We start from the raw sequence: 18966 nt of genomic DNA on the forward strand, positions 1-18966 counted from the left end.
CTGAAGGAAAGTAAGAAAATGCACAACCCATTTGACGCAGCATTCTGGAAAGGGATACTTCCACTCATAACTGTACCTACTGATGGTGAAAACAGATCTGCTGTATTCACAGGCTTCTTTTTGACTTTGCTCAAATCTCTAGGCTAAAAAAAATTAAAGGTAAATTAAGAATGAAAAAATAAAAATAAAAATGCAAGATTATCACTTTGCAGTAAAACAAATTCAACTGGGGTAAAACACAGATGTAACAGTCATACAAATATGAAACAGACATTACCATTTCAAATCATAAGGTAACTTAGATTATTGTACTATACTGCAACATGTCTCATCAAGCCAGCAGCGACACAATCAGTACAGCTGCAAACTGAAAAAGCTGCCACTTTGCAAGCTCTGTCATTGTGGTATCTTACAGCAGACAGAACCACCAGCCAGCAAACTGTATTCTCTTTGTTAAGATACGAACCACTTTCAGTTACTAAGGGATGCCTTGAACACTACTCCCCTCCTTTCCCCTCCCATTTTTTCTTTTTCTTCCCTTCTGAAAGGGTATTGTTCTCACTCTGGTAATATTTCTTTTTCCTGTCTAGTCACAGTGGCGTTTCTTGCTGTTCAAGTAAATGCAAGGCCCTTATACGATTGTGCTTTGATGTTAATTTATCTGCTCACTCACACAGAGCTGCCTTGTAAATGCCATTGTTTTAGCTGTGTTAATGCACTGATTAGCTCCCAAGCCGCACAAAAGCACCGCAGAAATATGAGTAGTAGTCCCTCCCCATCATCATGTTTGCAAGCCTTTCATGCCTAACAGTACAACTGCTTGTACACTACACAGAGGAGCTTCCTAGCATACACTGTATACAGCTGTAGACTGCTTAACAGTTAAGCAAACTGAGACACAAACAACAAAACCAAAAACAGAACACACACAAAAAGCTAACACATGCACTAGCTGAACTTAGGAGCATGTTCTATATACTGCTTACTTTTGTGGTTCCTGCTAGCCTCTGCTATGTATGGAAGGTCTGACAGAATTTTCACCAATAAGCCCCAATTTCAGTGCAATGTACTAAAACTGCCAATATACATATTTAAACCATACAGAGTGATGTTTTTGTCTTTCCAATTCAAAGCCCACTTTCTCAAGACCACCTCACTACAAAGCTCACAGGGCAGCACTGAGAAAATAACAGCGATTCAAAATACACTCCGGCTTTGCACTGAATCACGGAAGTTAATGGACCAATTAGCAAACACGGAAATAAAAACTCCTACAGACAGAAGCAAGAGTCTGTCTAAAGATAGAGGGCTTGGCATTAAACAGCAAGACATGAAATACAGAAAATGATATGTGTGATCAAAGACAGCAGGAAGCAAATCAAACATCTTACTCAAGACAGTGCTCTGATGGTAAGATAATGCATATGACCATGGAACAGGGCAGTTTTCTATTCAGACTGGTCTACAATTTTCCTATTCATTTTGCAGACTAATGGGACTTCAGATCAGTGGGTTGCCCAGGAGACCCCCAAAACAGTAACACAATGTTGAAGAAGTTAAAATTATACTTGTAGGGACCTGAAACAGATTGTGAACATACTTTATTTCACTGTAAGAAAGGGAAAGATGGACAACGGATGAGGCAGAACCCAAGAACTTGCAATTTTCCTTCTCCCAGGCTAAAACAAATATTATCAGAAATAAACTAGGGCTCTCCAAATGCACTGTACTGTGTATACAATGCGTACAAAATTAAAAGAACAGACTTAACCTAATAAACCAAACCAATGAAGGCAGTAAATTCACCAAGCGAAATGTCTGGCCATTTCTTATGATCCAAACATTCTGGGAGAGAGAGCACAAGTTTTACTTTATCTTGAAAGACTCTGATAAGAGTACACCCATTTATTTTTTTATTTTTTATTTTTTCACTGTGAATTATGATGGCTTTCAAATTTAGATACTGAGTATCTTGTAAGGCCTTTCAATAAATCCAGACTTCTAGAAAGATACCAAAACTTGCCTACTCACCTGGATGTGAAGTTAGTGGCAAGAAAGGAAACTGTCCTTACTAGCTGGATAAAGCAACTACTATTCTAGTGACTCACTGGCTCTGAAATCTGCAACTCACCGATAGCCTCTGTCCACTTACTTCAGTGAATTAACCCGAATTCTCACAGACAGCTTTGTTTAAATAGCTTGATGTTATGTACAACTCCAAAACATTTATTGCTGAAACATTTTAACCAATCCCAAACATCAGTGTTTCTATATGTTGGTAGGGTGCCTTACAACAATTTCTTTAAGAGAAATATGACTGTGTGAAATTAATTGAACAAGAATTTATTTTGTTTCTGTATACAAAATTAGACGAAAATAGCTAACGTATTTCTCAGATCAACATTTGGTAACTCTTATTCTATCAGAACTTTGTGGAAAACTCAACATGCACACACACATAACTCCTCAGTCTATTTTTTTTTCTTCCCTCTCCCAACCTCATCAAATTAACCAGAGTAAGGAGTTTATGGATGCTCCACAATTTGCATTTAATTCAGCAGTAACTTGATACTACAAGTCTCTTACACCTGTTTTCCAGCTTGCTGTTTTCTTCTACCCTTGTTGTCAATGAACATTAAAGCTTATCCAGTATTTTAAGGGTAAAACGATATATCTCACCACTTCTAACAAAACAGTCCAACATTCTTACTAGCAGTACCATAGAATCCTTCCCCTTCCCCTCCTGAGACTGAAGGAGTTGTAATAATGAAACTTGGAAAAGTCAAAATGGAGAAAATTCCACAAGTATATGGTATAACTAAGAGACAGGATGTTGAACAACCACCAGTGGACCAAAAGTTATGGTTGTTTTTAGATTTCCAAACATTTTCATATAAAATATTAATAAAAATTGGAAGTTAATCCCCCTCACATGCACCCCTTCCTCCTCCCAACTATCACCTGTCTTACGCTAGAAGTAACTTTAAAATGATCCCCATTTCCCTCCAACAATTGCACATTAAGACATGGACTCAAAAGAACAACATAATGCTTCAAGTATGCTTCATGCCAATCGTCAATAAGAGTCATAACATTACTGAAAAAGTACACTTGTTCTTTGGAAGCCTGAGAAGAACTTCCTGCAGAGTGTGGTCAAACAACATTTTAAATACGAAAATAGCCCCCAGCCCAATACCCAGCTCACCCTCTCAAAAACAGTAAGGTGTAAAATTTTCTTTGGACTTAAAGAAACAGTATTAAGATCTACTATTTGAATAAGAAATAACCCCAATAGGAATTTAGTTTTACAGTGCTACACAAACAGTGCGCATGAAACAATAAATCATACAGATGCTACTGTTCAACACTATACATAGACCACATGTGGCATAAAAGCATATACATGACATATACTGGCCTGTCCAGAAATAAGATACATTTTTTTTAAGGCTGGCAAATCTGAATAAACTTTTGCATCCAGAAGTACATATTTTCTTTTTTTCTTTTCTCTTTTCAATACGGGGTTTTGTTTTAGCAATTAGAGTTCAGTCATTAGAAAGGTAATGATTTCATCAGGAAACCATCAGCAATGTGACAGCGCCAAACCGTTATCAAACACTTCCTCTAATTTATCATGCATGAACAAGGATTCCCATTAAAAACAAAACAAAACAAAATGTAGCATGAAAGAAAACTCATTTTTATAGACAAGAAATCCCTTCTGGAAGCACAAGCATGTTACTGAATCCGGGGAGTGTAAAAGACATATGTGTATGTGTTTATATATGTGTGAATATGTGCATATATACACACACATATATGATATATATATATTTATCCCAACATGTAACTGTATAACAACCAATTTTTTTTTTTTAATTTTCAAATAAAGGTTTTTAATTTAGCAGTTGTAAAAAAAAAAAAAAAAAAAAAAAAAAAGCCAACAACAACAAGAAAACAAAAATAAAAAAGCACAAACAACAAAAACAAAATCAAAATCCCCAAACAGGGTAAGGAGACTATTTACTGCATGAACAAACAAAAAATGTTATGTCAATAGTTTTATGGCAAAAAGCAAAGGAGTGCAGAAACTCATAGTAATAAATAGCTCCAGATTAAGAATTTTCTACAACATTTCCTTAGAAGACAGGATCAGTATTTCTTCTGTTTTGATGATCCTGCAGAACACCTTCACTCATATATATTTAATTTTATAACATTAAAACAGACAAAAAATTCAGACTGCAAAAAATTCTGGATTCAGGACAGTATACATAACATTTTTTTTTGTTAGAAGTTCTAATGGTTTATTCACTAAGGCTAGACAGCAAGTCATATGATCTATTTGGTGCATTTTCTACCATAACCAATATCAATAAATGGATAGAGCCAAGGACTTGCAATCCAACCTGCCATGGTCCAACCCACTTTGGCAGACTGGAGGCAAAATGTAGGACCATCATTTGGTCCCTCACTTTGTATCTTGATTCCTGGAAGTGCAGAAATGAAAACAAGAACGCAGTGTTTTCATTGTCTAGAGAAAGTTAGCAAGAAGTGGGATTTCAACCATGAATAAGATTACTAGGTTTTTGATGAGACTGAATCAAAAAAGCATACATGGAATACCACTACTTGCAACATCTGGTAGTGTCATTCAGTGACTCACTGACTTGGAAATACATGTATGCAGTAATAAATAGATCAGTTATGCAATAAGGCAGTGTGTTGAACATGCATTCATCTTGTGGACTGGAACACCACAAAGAGATACATGATACCATACACATTCATTAAGACCAAGTTTTTTGTTTGTTTGTTTTTGTGTGTTTGATTTTCAAGGCTATCCAGGTAAACTCTTCCAGAGCATTTTCTTGTTGAGAAGAGCAGTCCTCTGAGTCCTGTTGCTTGTCCTCTTCTTTATCAAGAGATGATGACTGGCTTTAATGAAAAATAAAGCTGAATGAGGTTGCTTTGTTTTTCCCCCATTTTGGTTGCATCATTCTGAATGTTTCATTTAGAGAACAGTTTTAGATGCGTCCAGATGCTGAATCCTCAGGAGGTTCCAGATGTTTCCAGATAACTCTGTAGTTTTCGGACTGTGGTTTTGTCCAGTGAGCAAAGATCAAAGTCAAAGGTTGTATTTGTGATATGAAAGTGTCCAGTTTCCTCTATAAGATTTACTATCTGAAAGGAAAGAAAAGATACAGCTGAAAATGATGCTTCCACTGAGTGCATTAACATGCCCCTAAGTATCATATGAAGTATCATATGAACAGCATTAAAACAAACCCACTTCACTAATATTTGCATATTAAACCATTATCCCTATCACTAGCTGACACAGAGCCATGGTCCAGACTGCAGTTTTTCTTTTTTTTTTTTGAGAACATTAACATCTGTTACACCAGTCTAGCAATGTTTAAAGAAAATCTTCATATTGTTAAGGTCAGTCTTTATTACAGAAATAAACAAAAACCCCACCTAAATTTAAAAAAGAAAACAAGAAAAAGAAAAGAAAAAAAAAAGCACCTTCAGCTGTACTCATACAACAACAATCAATTGCTTTAACAACAATTTAAAAAAACCAAAAAAACAGGCAACTCTCTATGGAATACATACACTGTGCTTAGCTGCCAAACAAGTTGCTTTAGAAAATAACTGGTGTAAACCTTTTTACAAGGAAGAAAAAGAAAGAGATCCTTACAGCAGCTAGTCTAAATTAAACAACAATGAAGTACTCAAGAGCTCTCAAATCTGTGGTTAGCTCATGTACTAGTATTATTTCCCTCAAATAACATACTTAATTTTTTTGTAGAAACAGATCTACCATGAAGGACTAATACTAATGGTTTAAAAGCTATGGTAACTACTTAATCTATAATCACAGTTTTCATTCTAAGAAACAGAAGAGCTCTTAGGAGTCCTTGACAACAAGAACTAGTGCACCTCATCTACGTGAGATGATTTATTCAGTGTGGTGGAGCAAAGGCTCAGTATGGATCTTGACCATGTATTTAATATGTAAGTACATTCTCAGTATTGGATCTTGACTATGTATTTAATACGTAAGTACCTGAATGAAAGCTGCAAAAGAGGATGAATCCAGGTTCTCTTCTGGAGTGCCCAGTGATGGAACAAGAGGCAATAGGCACAAACTAGAACACAGTGGTTTCTGTATAAACACTAGGAAATGTTTTTTCTTGTGATGGTGACAGAGTACTGAGAGGTTGTGAAATCTCTCTCTTCAGAGATGTCCAAAAGCCACCTGGCCATGAGCCTGGCCAATCTGCCCTGGGTAGCCCTGCTAAAGCAGTGTGTTAGGACAAGAAGATCTCCAGAGATTTCTTCCAACCTCAACCAGTCTGTAATTCTGTGAAACCAATATTAATATCCAAGTTGTCTGTTCCTATACTTTAAACATTTTGTAGTCTCTAAATTGTAGTGCGTATTTTTGAAGTGCTCATAGTCAACACTGAATTTCCTGTAACAAGTAATTCCACACATATTATATGCTAAAATGTTCATCCACCTAAATATACAGTCAACAATCCTGGAAAGCTTAAGTATAATTTGTCAGACCAGGCTAAAATGGTGGCAGCACTACAGCTATTGACCCCTTATGCACTTGTACATTCCAAGAGACAGATATTCCAAGTGAGCACATGAAAAGGCTCCCAATCCTGAAAAGAACCTCTTGGTAATGGACTGACAGAATATTGATCCTCTGCTCCACACTTCCAACCATTTTTTTCTGTATTAGGCTAGGCTCAGTATTTGTAACTTCCATTTGAAACCCATGTTCATCTGGGGTTTCCAGATACACCTCCACTGAAATGCTGCTGCTAAATATTCTTCGCTTTCTTGAGCTTTACTATTCTGATGAGTTTATTTTCTACCGCTGAATGAAATACCTATTCACTCATGGCTAACAGAATATACCTTAAAATGATAAATATGAAAGGAATATACCAACATAGAAAAGAACTAAATGTTGGAATTAACTCTTTTATAATTTTTCCCTCTCTGTTTCATTATATAATGGGAACAAGAAAACATTAAAAGGAAAATGCCTGTTACAACAAAAATGCCTCTCCAATCACTGCTTTCTACTTTCCACAGGCTGGGGGGGGGGGAGATAAAAATTGTCTGATTTGCTTTGCAGATGTCCAAAACTCTGAAAGCACAAAGAAACAACCCTCCCCTTATTAACACTTCATTTAAATTTGTGCCGCTTCAGTTAGGTTTTTTTTTCCCATATGAGAATTTTTAGTTCAAACTTGCATATTTCATTTGTTATTGATTCATTAGTTATTGATTGATTAGTTCTTGCAACACCTTTCCATCTCCTACTGTCCTACAACCAACATGAGAGAAAAATTCAAATGGAATCATAGAAGGACCTGGGTTGAAAAATGCTCATCTAGTTTCAACCCCCTGCTACATGCAGTGTTGCCAACCACCAAACCAGGCTGCCCAGACCCACATCCAGCCTGACCTTGAATGCCTCCAGGGATGGGGCATCCACAACCTCCTTGGGCAGCCTGTTCCAGTGCGTCACCATAAAAACTTCCTCCTATTATCTAATCTAAACCTCCCCCATCTCAGTTTCAAAACATTCCTCCTTGTCCTATCATTGTCCACCCTCATAAACAGCCATTCCCCCTCCTGCTTTTGCGCTCCCTTCAAGTACTGGAAGGTAACAATGAGGTCTCCCTGGAGCCTTCTCTTCTCCAAGCTAAACAAGCCCAGTTCCCTCAACCTTTTCTCACAGGAGAGGTGCTCCAGCCCTCAGATCATCTTAGTGGCCCTCCTCTGGACCAAGCCAAGAGCTCCACATCCTTCCTGTACTGGAGGCTCCATGTCTGGATGCACTACTCCAGATGGGGCCTCACAAGAGCTGAATAGAGGCAGGACAATCACCTCACTCTCTCTGGATGGCATCCCTTCCCTCCAATTTGTTGTCAGCATCACACAGCTTGGTGTCATCCGCAAACTTGCTGAGGATGCACTCGATGCCACCATCTGAGTCACTGATGAAGATGTTGTAGAGCACTGGTCCCAGGACCGATCCCTGAGTGTCACAGGCCTCCACCCTGACACAAACCATTAATCAAAACCCTTTGACTGCATCCAGCCAGCCAATTCCTAATCCATCGAACAGTCCACCCTTCAAATTCATACCTCTCCAATTTAGAGAGGAGGATGTGGTGAGGGACCATGTCGAAGGCTTTGCAGAATTCCAGGTAGATGGCATCTATCTCCCTTCCCCCATCCACAGAAGCTGACACTCCATCATAGATGGCCACCAGATTGGTTAGGCAAAATCTACCCTTGGTGAAGCCATACTGGCTGTCTCAAATCACCTCTTTGTCTCATATGCATATAATGTTGTTACCAATGGGAAACTTCTGTATGTAACATTTTTATCTTAAGGCACTCTCTGAAGCCTCATTCAAGAGGGAAGCCTACTTTTGTAAAGTTAGGAATCTAATCATGGACTTGGTCCCCAAATATCCACTGTATGATAAATAACTAGCTGCAAAAATTTACAGAAGCTGTGGCCAAGAGGACGTAACTATGCTGAACAATTCTGTCTATGCTTTCTTGTATTACTGTGGAATACCAGCAACTCCCCAAATCCCCACAGCAATATTCCTGATTTTAAGAACAAAGATTACACTGAAGTGTTACCACATGTATTTTTAAGTAGCACTGTATATTTTAAAAAACAAACTAACCCGATAAGCACTTTTTACTGATAAAGTTCTGCTTTGGGCTTTTAGGCCCTAGACCAAAGGAAATATAAACACTTTTAATATATCATCCTGCCCTTACAAAATATAGGCACTATGTCAGGGCACCAGACTGAAACCACAGTAAACAAGACTGAAATGAACCCCAAAAGTTAGAAGGGATGTATAAAAATATATCAAGATAAACCCAGACGGCTCAATGAAAAACATCTGCCTGTGTGCCCATGAATGAGGAATTCATGAGTTACAGTATTAGCATTTGCATCTCTGTGCTATTCAGAAATATTTGAAAAAGAACAAAAGGTTGAGATTAGTTGCCAAGAAGTCTGACAGTTGCAATCTTAAAAACACTGCATTAAAATGTTATATTCAGAGAGCTCAGGCAGCAAAAGACAAAAATATTTCTTTTGGTTCCTGGTGTAGTAATCTCTGCTTTTCTGCTGTAACATACATCTTTGTTTACATAATGTTTCTCCAGCTCAGTTTCATCATTATCCATCATAGTGCAACTATTTATCAGCCTTTAAACAAGCAAATGAGTGTGTGTGTGTGTTTAAGGAAGCCGAAGTGCAATTAATGACACAGTAATTTTTCAATTTATGGAGGTTTTAAGCCATTTGATAGTTTCCAGACCTGCAAGCTGCCCCTTGCAGAAAATTCTCAGAAGATAGCTGCCATCTGAAGTTACGCATCTTATAGGCATGAGTAATGTAATTTTAAGCAGAGCTGCATACTCTCAATTTCTTCCTATGCTTCTACTGTCTAGTACATTGGCTTTAAAGAGATTTTTCACCTGATGAAGATACATCAAAATAAAAGGCAAAGCCTACCAGAAATCTTGTTTTCTTTCATGGGTCATGATAACAACTTATGCTCAGCTAACATTGATTTAGGAGCCCAGCTTCAGAAAGACAGATTTGAATATATGGGACATGCAGCATTAACATCTCATTTCAGACTTGATCATCCCTACTTTTTTATGGCAAATGATGAAGGGAGAATAAGATGCTTAATCACTGTGAAAGATGCTGGAGAGAGTGCTTTTTAAAATGTAATTTTGGACCAATTTCTGTCTAGTCATGGTCTAATATTTGGATCAAAATGCTCAGGAGATTCTCACAGAACTCATTTCTTGGTGAAATGTACTTTTTCATCCACCTTTTCCTTCTTGGACATTGATTACATATCTTTAAGAATCACTTGATACCACAGTTACTTAGTTCTTTCTCAGGCACTTACAGCTCAACGTCACGCTTTTCTTGTCTTCTCTTTCTTTTGGTGGATTAGTTTCATCTTTCTTTAACTAAGCATCTCAAAGAGAAATAGCTCCCTTGAGGAAGAGCCACATTCTCAAAAAGATGCATTTTTGTCACTTCCAGCCAAGCCATATTCCTCTTTGCTGTCACTATCTATAGTCTTGTTAACAACTCAGACAGCAAAAAACTTTCCGTTCATTTTCACAACCCTCAGCAGTTCAAGTAAAACTTCGAGTTCTTTGACATTAGAATTCTTTACAGTCCTGATTGATGTCTACATTATTCTGATCATACGCTTCTGTAAAAATTCCCAAAAAATCAGCAGGTAAGATTTTGACATGTACAAGACATTTTCACCAGCTCCAACAAACCAAAGGTACTGCAAACATCACTTAGGAACACACACTGCTGCTGTCATTCCACTTCAATGCCACAATTATGTTTAAAACTCCTACAGCTAGGAATGTGCTTTGGTCTTAAGAACACACTAGTCTGCACTAAAGACAAAGTGATCAGTGGAAACAACAGCGCAGTAAATGTGAAGAGTACCAAATACAGGACAAAGGATGCATGATTGTGTGTCAGAAGACATGAAACCTGATGTAGCCATCAGTATTTTTCTTTAAGAATATTCTCAATCGTGATCTTCCTTTTCATTGACCTCGCAATTATTTTTTGATCTTTGCAAACAAAGCCTGAACTAAAAAGCATTCACAAATTACTACTGAGGCTTTATCAGAGGTTTTTTTTTCCTTCTTTTTTCTTTTTTTTCTTTTTTAAACACACTCATCCAAGTGTTGAGAAATTTGATGAGCGACAGCAGTCATTCAGAAGTGGTAAAAATTTCCATATTCATAACACGTCCACAAGAGGCATTTAAGTGTGAGAAATATAACCATCTGTGCTACAATCACATCTGTTTTGCTACTACGCCTTTATTGCCTCATTGTCACTATTTGAAATCCAGTGGTGTCTAGCAGTGCCACACAAAGAATAAAAGTTCTTACTATTGTGTAATTTGTAAATACAATTCAAGCCTTCTTAGTTCATACTTTTTTTTTTTTTTTCATTTTGTTACTTCCAAGAATTCAAAAGACTCAAACACTTTTTTTTCCTAGAACGAGATTGGCATTACAAAAAAATTATCTCAGATAGGCTTTTGTTTGTTTAACTTTTAATCTTACCATTTAGTGAGGCAACTCAATTTAAAGAATGTCTACAAATGCCCTAAGCTATGCTGTAAGTGTAATGGGCAGGAAATAGATTACACAGGCTTTAAGGCTATCAAATCTGATTATAGAGATTTAGGCGAAGGGGAAAAAAAATAATAAAATGTGACTTCACAACTTGAATGAGCACGCTGTGATTTTTCATGAGTGCTCCTCACCTGCTGCAGTACATGTCTCTCTCTCAATGTCATTAATCTTCTGTGGAGCTCTACTAGTTCATCGAGATATGCCTAGAAACAAATCCCCCCAAATAAACAACTTGTTAATGAAATCATAGCCATGTATTTCAAAAAACTCAGATACAAAAGGAAATTTTATTTTACACCTTCCTTAAGCTAGATTTTCTTACTTAGCAGGCTAGTTTTCTTAAGCTTGATACAACCCACACCTAAATTTTAGTGGGTTTTCTTAGATATTTTATGACACTGAAAGTGGTATGGTACTTAAATTCTAAAGGGAGAGCTACCTTTTCTCTTTGGAAACTATGTGGCCCTTTACTTGAGAAGAAAATATTTCCATCTCAACTCTGGCAAAAAATATGTAACAGACCTGAGCTGCCCAAGCAGCATATTCAAAAAAAAAAAACTCTCCCAACATTCCACATGAGACGAAAGTCTCACAACTGATTTCTTCTCTTCCTCTAAATTTGAGTAATGAATCTTCTGCACCAATAGGGAGACATAAGGGGAAAAAGATAAAGAAAAATTAATCCACTAGCCACCTTCACTTTCTTCAATCCTGGTACATCACATATATCCCATCTCTCCACCCAAGTATCAACTGTCTCCTTCAGCCTGAGACATCAAACACCATGTTTGCTTTTAAGCACAGAGAAACACTGCACCCTGCTTAAGAAATTAAAAAAGTATATGGATCATAATGCCAAAAACCTAGCAACAGATACTGTAGCATTGGTCTCCTACATCATATTAGCACAAATAAAATACAGTATTATATAAAATTTAAGAGGAATTTGTCCGCAGTGGGAAATAACAACATTCTCTCTCAAAAGGACTGAGACTCTTGGCAGTGACCAGGTGACATGATTTTGAACAAAACCACTTTTCTATGTGTTGCTTGACATTGTCTTGGTTAATGCATTAAATCACATTGGCATTCCCTAATTCACACCACTAATGCACAACAAAATGATGCAGTATAACATTTATTTCAGTTGTTTACTGACTAAAAATACTACTGCTCAGCTTCCTGTTCCATTTCATCTGAAAACCACAATGAAAATTCATGCAAGAGAATAGATAAAATAAATAGTATATGGCAGGTTCTCATCTGATCATATTTCCTAAATCACTGCATGTTTTGAGGAGAAGAAAAACATTTTCAAAATAGCACAAAAGAAGAAAGAATTACAGAAAGAAGAAAAAAAAGAACAATCTCCACTTTAAGGAACCCAAAGCTATGATGTTGCAACGACAGGTTTTCACTCTAACAGTAAGTATTTTGTCTTCAGTAAATACATTAATATTGCATTCTAGAATAATCTACTGTTATTTAATTGGCATTTACCTTATCACAATCACCATTCTTTATTTGCTTATCAGATTTATTTTGCTTTATTGGACTTTTCACTTCTAAAATCTGGGAAAAAAAAAAGAAAATCCAGTAAAAAAATAAATGCATAATTGGACACAATTACATACAAAAAACCAATAATAATAATCTGCTGTTAACAACATAAAGAATAAAACATATGGAAAAAAAACAATCTAAACTCAAAACAAGGCTTTTCATTACTTTTCACTTAATTCAAACAACTTGCCCTTTTACTTTTAATTATTTCTTTTTTTAGGAAAAAAAAAAAGCTGAAAATGTCAAGTTGCTGGATTGGAGTGATCTTGACATCATTAATTTTAAAAGTAATTAATTTCATGTTATTTAAACCTCTCAATATACACATATATATTTGCATCTTTACCTTGCTGGTAGGAAAAGAGGTCTGATTTTGCAGACACCAAATTATGCAACAAGACCCACTAGTACCTTTGAAGTGACACATATCAGTATATTTTCCATGAGTTTTCATGAAAGGCTCCTTTCTTCTACAGTTCAGATTCTAAAACAGTCTTTGAAGTGATTGCAAGAGTTTTAACGAAGAATAAGAAAACTAGAGAGCATTTTGTCTTGCAAGTCTACAGTACTCTTCCTTCAATGTAGAACAGAGCCAGTTGCTGCCATATATATGAATAAAGGATGCTTCACAAACAAGCAACAGAACATCTTGCCTTACATGAAAATCTTAGGACTGAGGTGAGGAATAATTTGAGGATATAAAAACTATGGTTTAATTTCTACATATACAAAACATTTTCTGAAGCTAAAAGTAGAGTTTTTGAAACACCATGTCATTCCTAACCTGCAATATCATCAGTTCTTCTGTAAAACAATAAAAGAAAAACATATGATCAAAGATGATGAAGATTTTATTTCACATTTCCTTGTAAATAAAACCAACATTAATAGCATCATTTTCTACAAAACCTCCTGAGAAGTCACAACAGAATACAAAACTAAGTGGGTACAACAATGGAAATAAAGCCTGCAGAAAAAGAAAAAAAAAAAAAAAGGAAAGGAAAGAAAAGCATTCTAGACTACCCAGAAGCTTCACTGACAGCTATCTTAAAATTCCTTTCAGTTTCCACCTCGCTTGGCATAAATGGCTAGAATTGCATATATGTTCCCCAAGACAACCAGCACCATAAATATACAATGGAGCGGGCAGCCAATTCCTGACAAAGAGAAAATGACTGCAGATCTGAGCTAGCCTTACCTAAGGTCTTACTTAGCCAAAAGCAATGCACAGCCACAAAGTAAAACATACTCTGCTGAAGAAAAATCCCAGTTCTTTGAGTCAGCACCTCTGTGGCACTGTACAGTGCAAGCCAGTGGAAAGAAGTGACTGGTCTTGAAAAATGATCTGTAGGCATGGATCTAGGAGCTTTCTGATATTTAAAAAAAAAGAAAGTTCTTTGTATTAGATAGAAACTCTGCAAGGACATACTGTATTTGGAAAAGCTGCTTTCTTAGAGTGTTCTTGATGCATAATTAAAGTTGAACTTCTTGTTTAAATGAGATAAAGCACTAATCATGCTAGAAGACACTTCTAGCAATATTAACTTGTTTTCAGTCTTTTTGTTCTATAAATGGACTTACTTTTATACAAGCCTAATTTCATCAGGCAAAAGAATGTTCATAGTAAGCAGCTTTATGCTACCAAGCAGAGACTTCAATTGCAACTATGGCCCATGCAATCTGAACTCTTGTAATAGAATCACAGAATCCTCAGAGTTGGAAGGGACCTTTAAAGATCCTCTAGTTCAACTGCCCTGCACTGAACAGGGACATCCACAGCTCAAACAGTTTGCCTAGAGAGCTCGGTCCAGTCTGCCCTTGAATGTTTCCAGGGATGGGAGATTCACTACATCTCTAGGCAATCTGCTCCATTGCCTCACTACATTCACTTAAAAATACTTTTTCCTTATATCCAACGTAAATCTACCCTCTTTATGTTTGAAATAATCTTCCCTTGTCTAATCACCACAATCCCTGCTAAAGACTGTCCTAATACTTCCATAAATTTCAGAATCAATTGTAAAAATGCAAGAAAATAATGAGACACTGCATTTTAGCTAGCTCACTGCTACTTTTTGAAGCATCTAGGTGGGCCAGTAAACATACTGTTAGTACAACAAAAAGGAAAGGAAAGTGAAATATGTGACTGAGTGAGATGTTGCTCATTAGGACTTACGTTTATGGACTTAATTATATTACTTCTTTAGAAGTACACATCTTCATTAAACAACAGGTCACAGATACATATTTAATTTTTTTTGTGCTTATGTCTCAGTAAATGCAACATTACACTACTCTTCATGGCTTGTTTCTTTTCAGAAAAAATACCTCTAACTAAACTTGAAACTTATGTACAGATCATCTTAGAAAAAACCTATGGTATTTGTGGTGGATAATAAGAATGCTTTCTGATCACAGATCCTCCTTTCTTTGCTAAACACACAACCTACTCTATAGGCTTTTCCCCCCTCCAAAATATATTCGACTTTAAGTGACATGAATAACGCCAGCTTTTATTACAATGGATTGAGTACTCCTTATGTGAAGTAAAGACTACTGTATCTCTCAGTAAAGGGAAAAAAAATACTCCATCTTCAAGTCAAACATTGGTGAAAGAGAGGGGAAAAGCAAAACACAAAAACTCATGGGATTAATCCTATCAATTTCAACTGTGTCTAATGCTAAAATAAAACAAATACAATATGAACTGTAAAACTGGTGTAAAGCCAGTTTAGACTATTAACTTATGAACTTAATTCTGATGCAATAGACACATTCCTTAAAAAAGGGATAAAAATGATAATTTGCTCTCAGAGTATTTTCTAAACCAAATATTTCTCCATCTCCTGAAAAAAAAAAATGGTTTTGTCAATTTTCAGATTAAGTAACATTATTGAAGTAATCAAAATATGATATGTATTTCTCAGGTGCAAGGCATGCTCCATGTGAGGCTTGCATTTATGAATCCTGACTTTACCTGGTTGCTGTTAGTTTTTAATAAAGGTGGTGCTGGCTCACGATGCAGTGGTGAGGAAGCTGAATTGCTGTCACTGTCACTTCCATCACTCAGACTAACCCTATGAAAAAACAGAGGCAAGAGATTACACGGCCAGTCAAAGGGCTGCTTAAAGGAGAGAACCAAGCTCATATTTGAAGGAGGACGCCAAGAATAAATCCTTTACTATGGAAGTTATTATTCAGAGTAACTTGGAAAAGTGCTGCTCATTAGCACAGCACCATCCAAATAAGGCAGCATTCTGGAAAAAGTCCAGTGTAGCATGGCATCCTTTTCACTGGGCTGAGATGACACCGTTCAGTTAACAACAGATAACATTTAGAGAAACAATTAGATATTTCAAAAATTAACCTGCTGTTTCCATCATTACTGGAGTGAATCTGTATCTCAGCCACATGAAAGGGAGAAGATGTTTTTCAGAGATATTTTCCTACTCTTGTAGAAGCTTTCTAAAAGCTGTACTTTTGTTTGGAAAATTGCTTCAATTAACAGTTCTTTGTTTCTTGACATAAATAACATTATCTTTCCTGGCTAAAATTTAAAATTATGTTTCTCAAGAAAGGCCATGTAAAAAAGCTCATATTCTAGCCACTCTTACCCTTCATTCACTGAGGAACAACAGGAAATATTTGCTAACTGGAAAAAAAGAATATGGTTATTGAGTATATAAAGAAGTTAGGAAAACAAAGCTTTGAGTTTTGTCAAAAATAGGAATAAAATCTCAACACTGAGATTAAACCAAGTGTAAGAATCCCTTCTAGAACATGACCTGACATGAACTCTCAACCTGCTAGGCTTCTTGCATTTTTCCTCTGATTTTACCAGCTGAAGTGTGCCAAAGAAGCAGTTAAACTTCACGTATACTTTTCCTATTGCCTTTCCATTTAGACTAGTTGCTGTCAGACATGCTTAGGTGCTGTGCACCCACAAATGGTAGAACAGGCAAAATGTTTTCCAGCAGATAAAGGATCCGCTGTGAAAAGGCTTGAGGGAGCCTGGGATTCAGCAGAAAGTACTTCCAGCTGCCTGAAAAATAGCTGACTTATGGAAATGCCCTTGTAAAACTGTAGATAGGAAGCAGAACCACCTTTTAAGAAGTAAATTCTGTGACTGACAATTGCTTTACCTTCTGTCTGCACTTTTACTTATTATTTATGATATGCAGCATAGAAATTGCTTGGAATTCAATTTCACTGTTTTTGATCCAATTTAACAACTCTAAAGTAAAGCTGGTAAGCAGAGGGGTCATGAAAATGAGACGTTACATACAGACTGGCTCATTCAGCAATTAAAGGACTTAATTTTATCTTTTATACCAGAAAGTAATTATGACTTCTCTCTGAAGTCAAAGGCGTGAAACAAAAGTCAGATGAATGTTCATCATATCTACGTGGATTTGTACAAAAACAGTTTGTGTTGGGAATGGCTAATTCTAACAGTTGTTTGTTTGTTTACACATTTTTTATTTATTTATTTTTAAATATGAATCTAAGCTCTGTCCATTTGCTACTCAGCACTCTTTGAGAACCATCAGACTTCATTCCATGTGTATCAGGAAGAATTTTTAGGCCACCAAACTATCTGCCATCAAAAGATACTCACCTGCGACTCCTGCTTCCTCCTCGTGTATTCACAGGTCGTTCCAGCTCAGAATCATTATCGTTGTCATCTTGTTCCTCTGATTCATCTTCATTATCATCAGAATTCAGATCTTTCATTATAGACCTCAATGGACCTGTAACAACAGAAACAAACAACAAAAAAGCAAAACAAACAAACCAACAGGTAAATGAAGTTCACTGTACAGTGTTCAAGGCAAATTACCCAGCTTTACAGATAACAGAAAGTGACTTTCCCAGCATTGTACTGGGAGGGGAGAGTCAAATATTAAACAAGTGAAGTAATGCACTGGGGGCTTATGCTGCTGGCACTTATTTCTGACAATGAAGTGACTCGTGTTCAAGTGTTTGCAGGTTTGGTTCCCTAGAACATAGATGAAGTAAATAAAATGCTGTCACAACAGCTATTCTCTGTGCATGTTTTAGTTTAGGAGAAATTTATTAATACTGTATAATTAGAAGCAAGATTATTTTAAATTGCTAAGTTTTAGGTTTTTTTGCTTTGTCAAAGGGTATTACATGCCAGTACAGACCTACAGGGACCTACTGGTAATGGTATATTTGTTAGGTTAATCCACATACTGAGAAGCAAGCCCAATAAATCATTCTGACTGTAACTTGTACTTGTGAAGGCAGTCTTTGTCTTCCTGTTTTTGATATACATAGATTTAGCAGCTCCCTTTATTTCAAGGTCAATTGCAGGTCAAGTAAGCTCTTTGCCAATGTTCATATGTTTAAAAAAAACAACAAAAAGCAAAAAACAAAATAAAACCAGTAACTCTACCAGCTAAAGAAACACAAGTACTGATGTTAATGAAGTAAGCCCCAGCGTTCTCCAAAGGGAGATGAGCCTTTCCACTCTGTATTTGCTAATGGCAGAACTGAGCCAAGGAGTGTTATCTTTGGTCACAGCCAAAACAGCAGACAGACATCTCTCTGCCTGACCCCTTAACAAAGAGGGTGTTCCCTTCTGAGGAGGAATAGCTTTGTGGATTACCCAAAAGCTGGCAAAGCACGGGTCAAATAATTTTGACCAGTTTTGTGTAACTGACTTCAAAGCCACTGCTGAGTATGGCTTACAACCAACTAAGTCTGAGCAAGAAAAGTTGTAAGTTGAGGCAGTTTGAGGCAAGCTTTCTTCCAGGTGTTTGCACATCTTGAGGCTGGGTGACAGCAGGCCTAGGTAATGCTGCTGGTCATGGTCCTAGTAGACCAGACACTCACACAAACCAAAAGGAAAGGCAGGTTACAGACTTCTTGTCCCTACAAGCTGGGCTGGCAGGGAGTTGGAAGACAATCTGAACAACAGTGCTTGATTTTATTTTTAAATAGAAGAAAAACAGCACACATTCAACAAACTCCCTACATAGCCTGTCCTCCTAGGTTTGAGCTAACTCATTCTCCCTGCCTATGTCTTTTCCAAGTGCAGCAGAGGGCCATTTCATTTTGTTCCATGCAGCCTTCTGGGGCAGACAGTCCCAACTCAAGCTGGCAATGGGCTCG

General features: G+C 36.8%; 1 protein-coding gene across 5 annotated transcripts in view; it reads right to left on the reverse strand.

The window, feature by feature from the left end:
- Positions 1-1582: 1582 nt before the first annotated feature.
- The window catches only part of MLLT3 (MLLT3 super elongation complex subunit), a 108215-nt gene continuing 90831 nt past the window's right edge, over positions 1583-18966 (reverse strand). For 2 of the 5 annotated variants that reach the window (XM_015849093.2, XM_015849094.2), the window contains exons 7-11: positions 17447-17579; positions 15806-15905; positions 12766-12837; positions 11397-11468; positions 1583-5184 (exon numbers count right to left, since the gene is read on the reverse strand). In XM_015849093.2, the coding sequence (XP_015704579.1) occupies positions 5053-5184; positions 11397-11468; positions 12766-12837; positions 15806-15905; positions 17447-17579 (509 nt within the window). In that variant the 3' untranslated portion in view covers positions 1583-5052. The remainder of the gene's footprint in view (positions 5185-11396; positions 11469-12765; positions 12838-15805; positions 15906-17446; positions 17580-18966) is intronic. The other 3 variants (XM_015849095.2, XM_015849092.2, XM_015849096.2) reach the window with 2 other exon arrangements.

The sequence above is a fragment of the Coturnix japonica genome, chromosome Z, assembly GCF_001577835.2.
Source record: "Coturnix japonica isolate 7356 chromosome Z, Coturnix japonica 2.1, whole genome shotgun sequence".
In the NCBI taxonomy this organism is placed as follows: domain Eukaryota; kingdom Metazoa; phylum Chordata; class Aves; order Galliformes; family Phasianidae; genus Coturnix; species Coturnix japonica.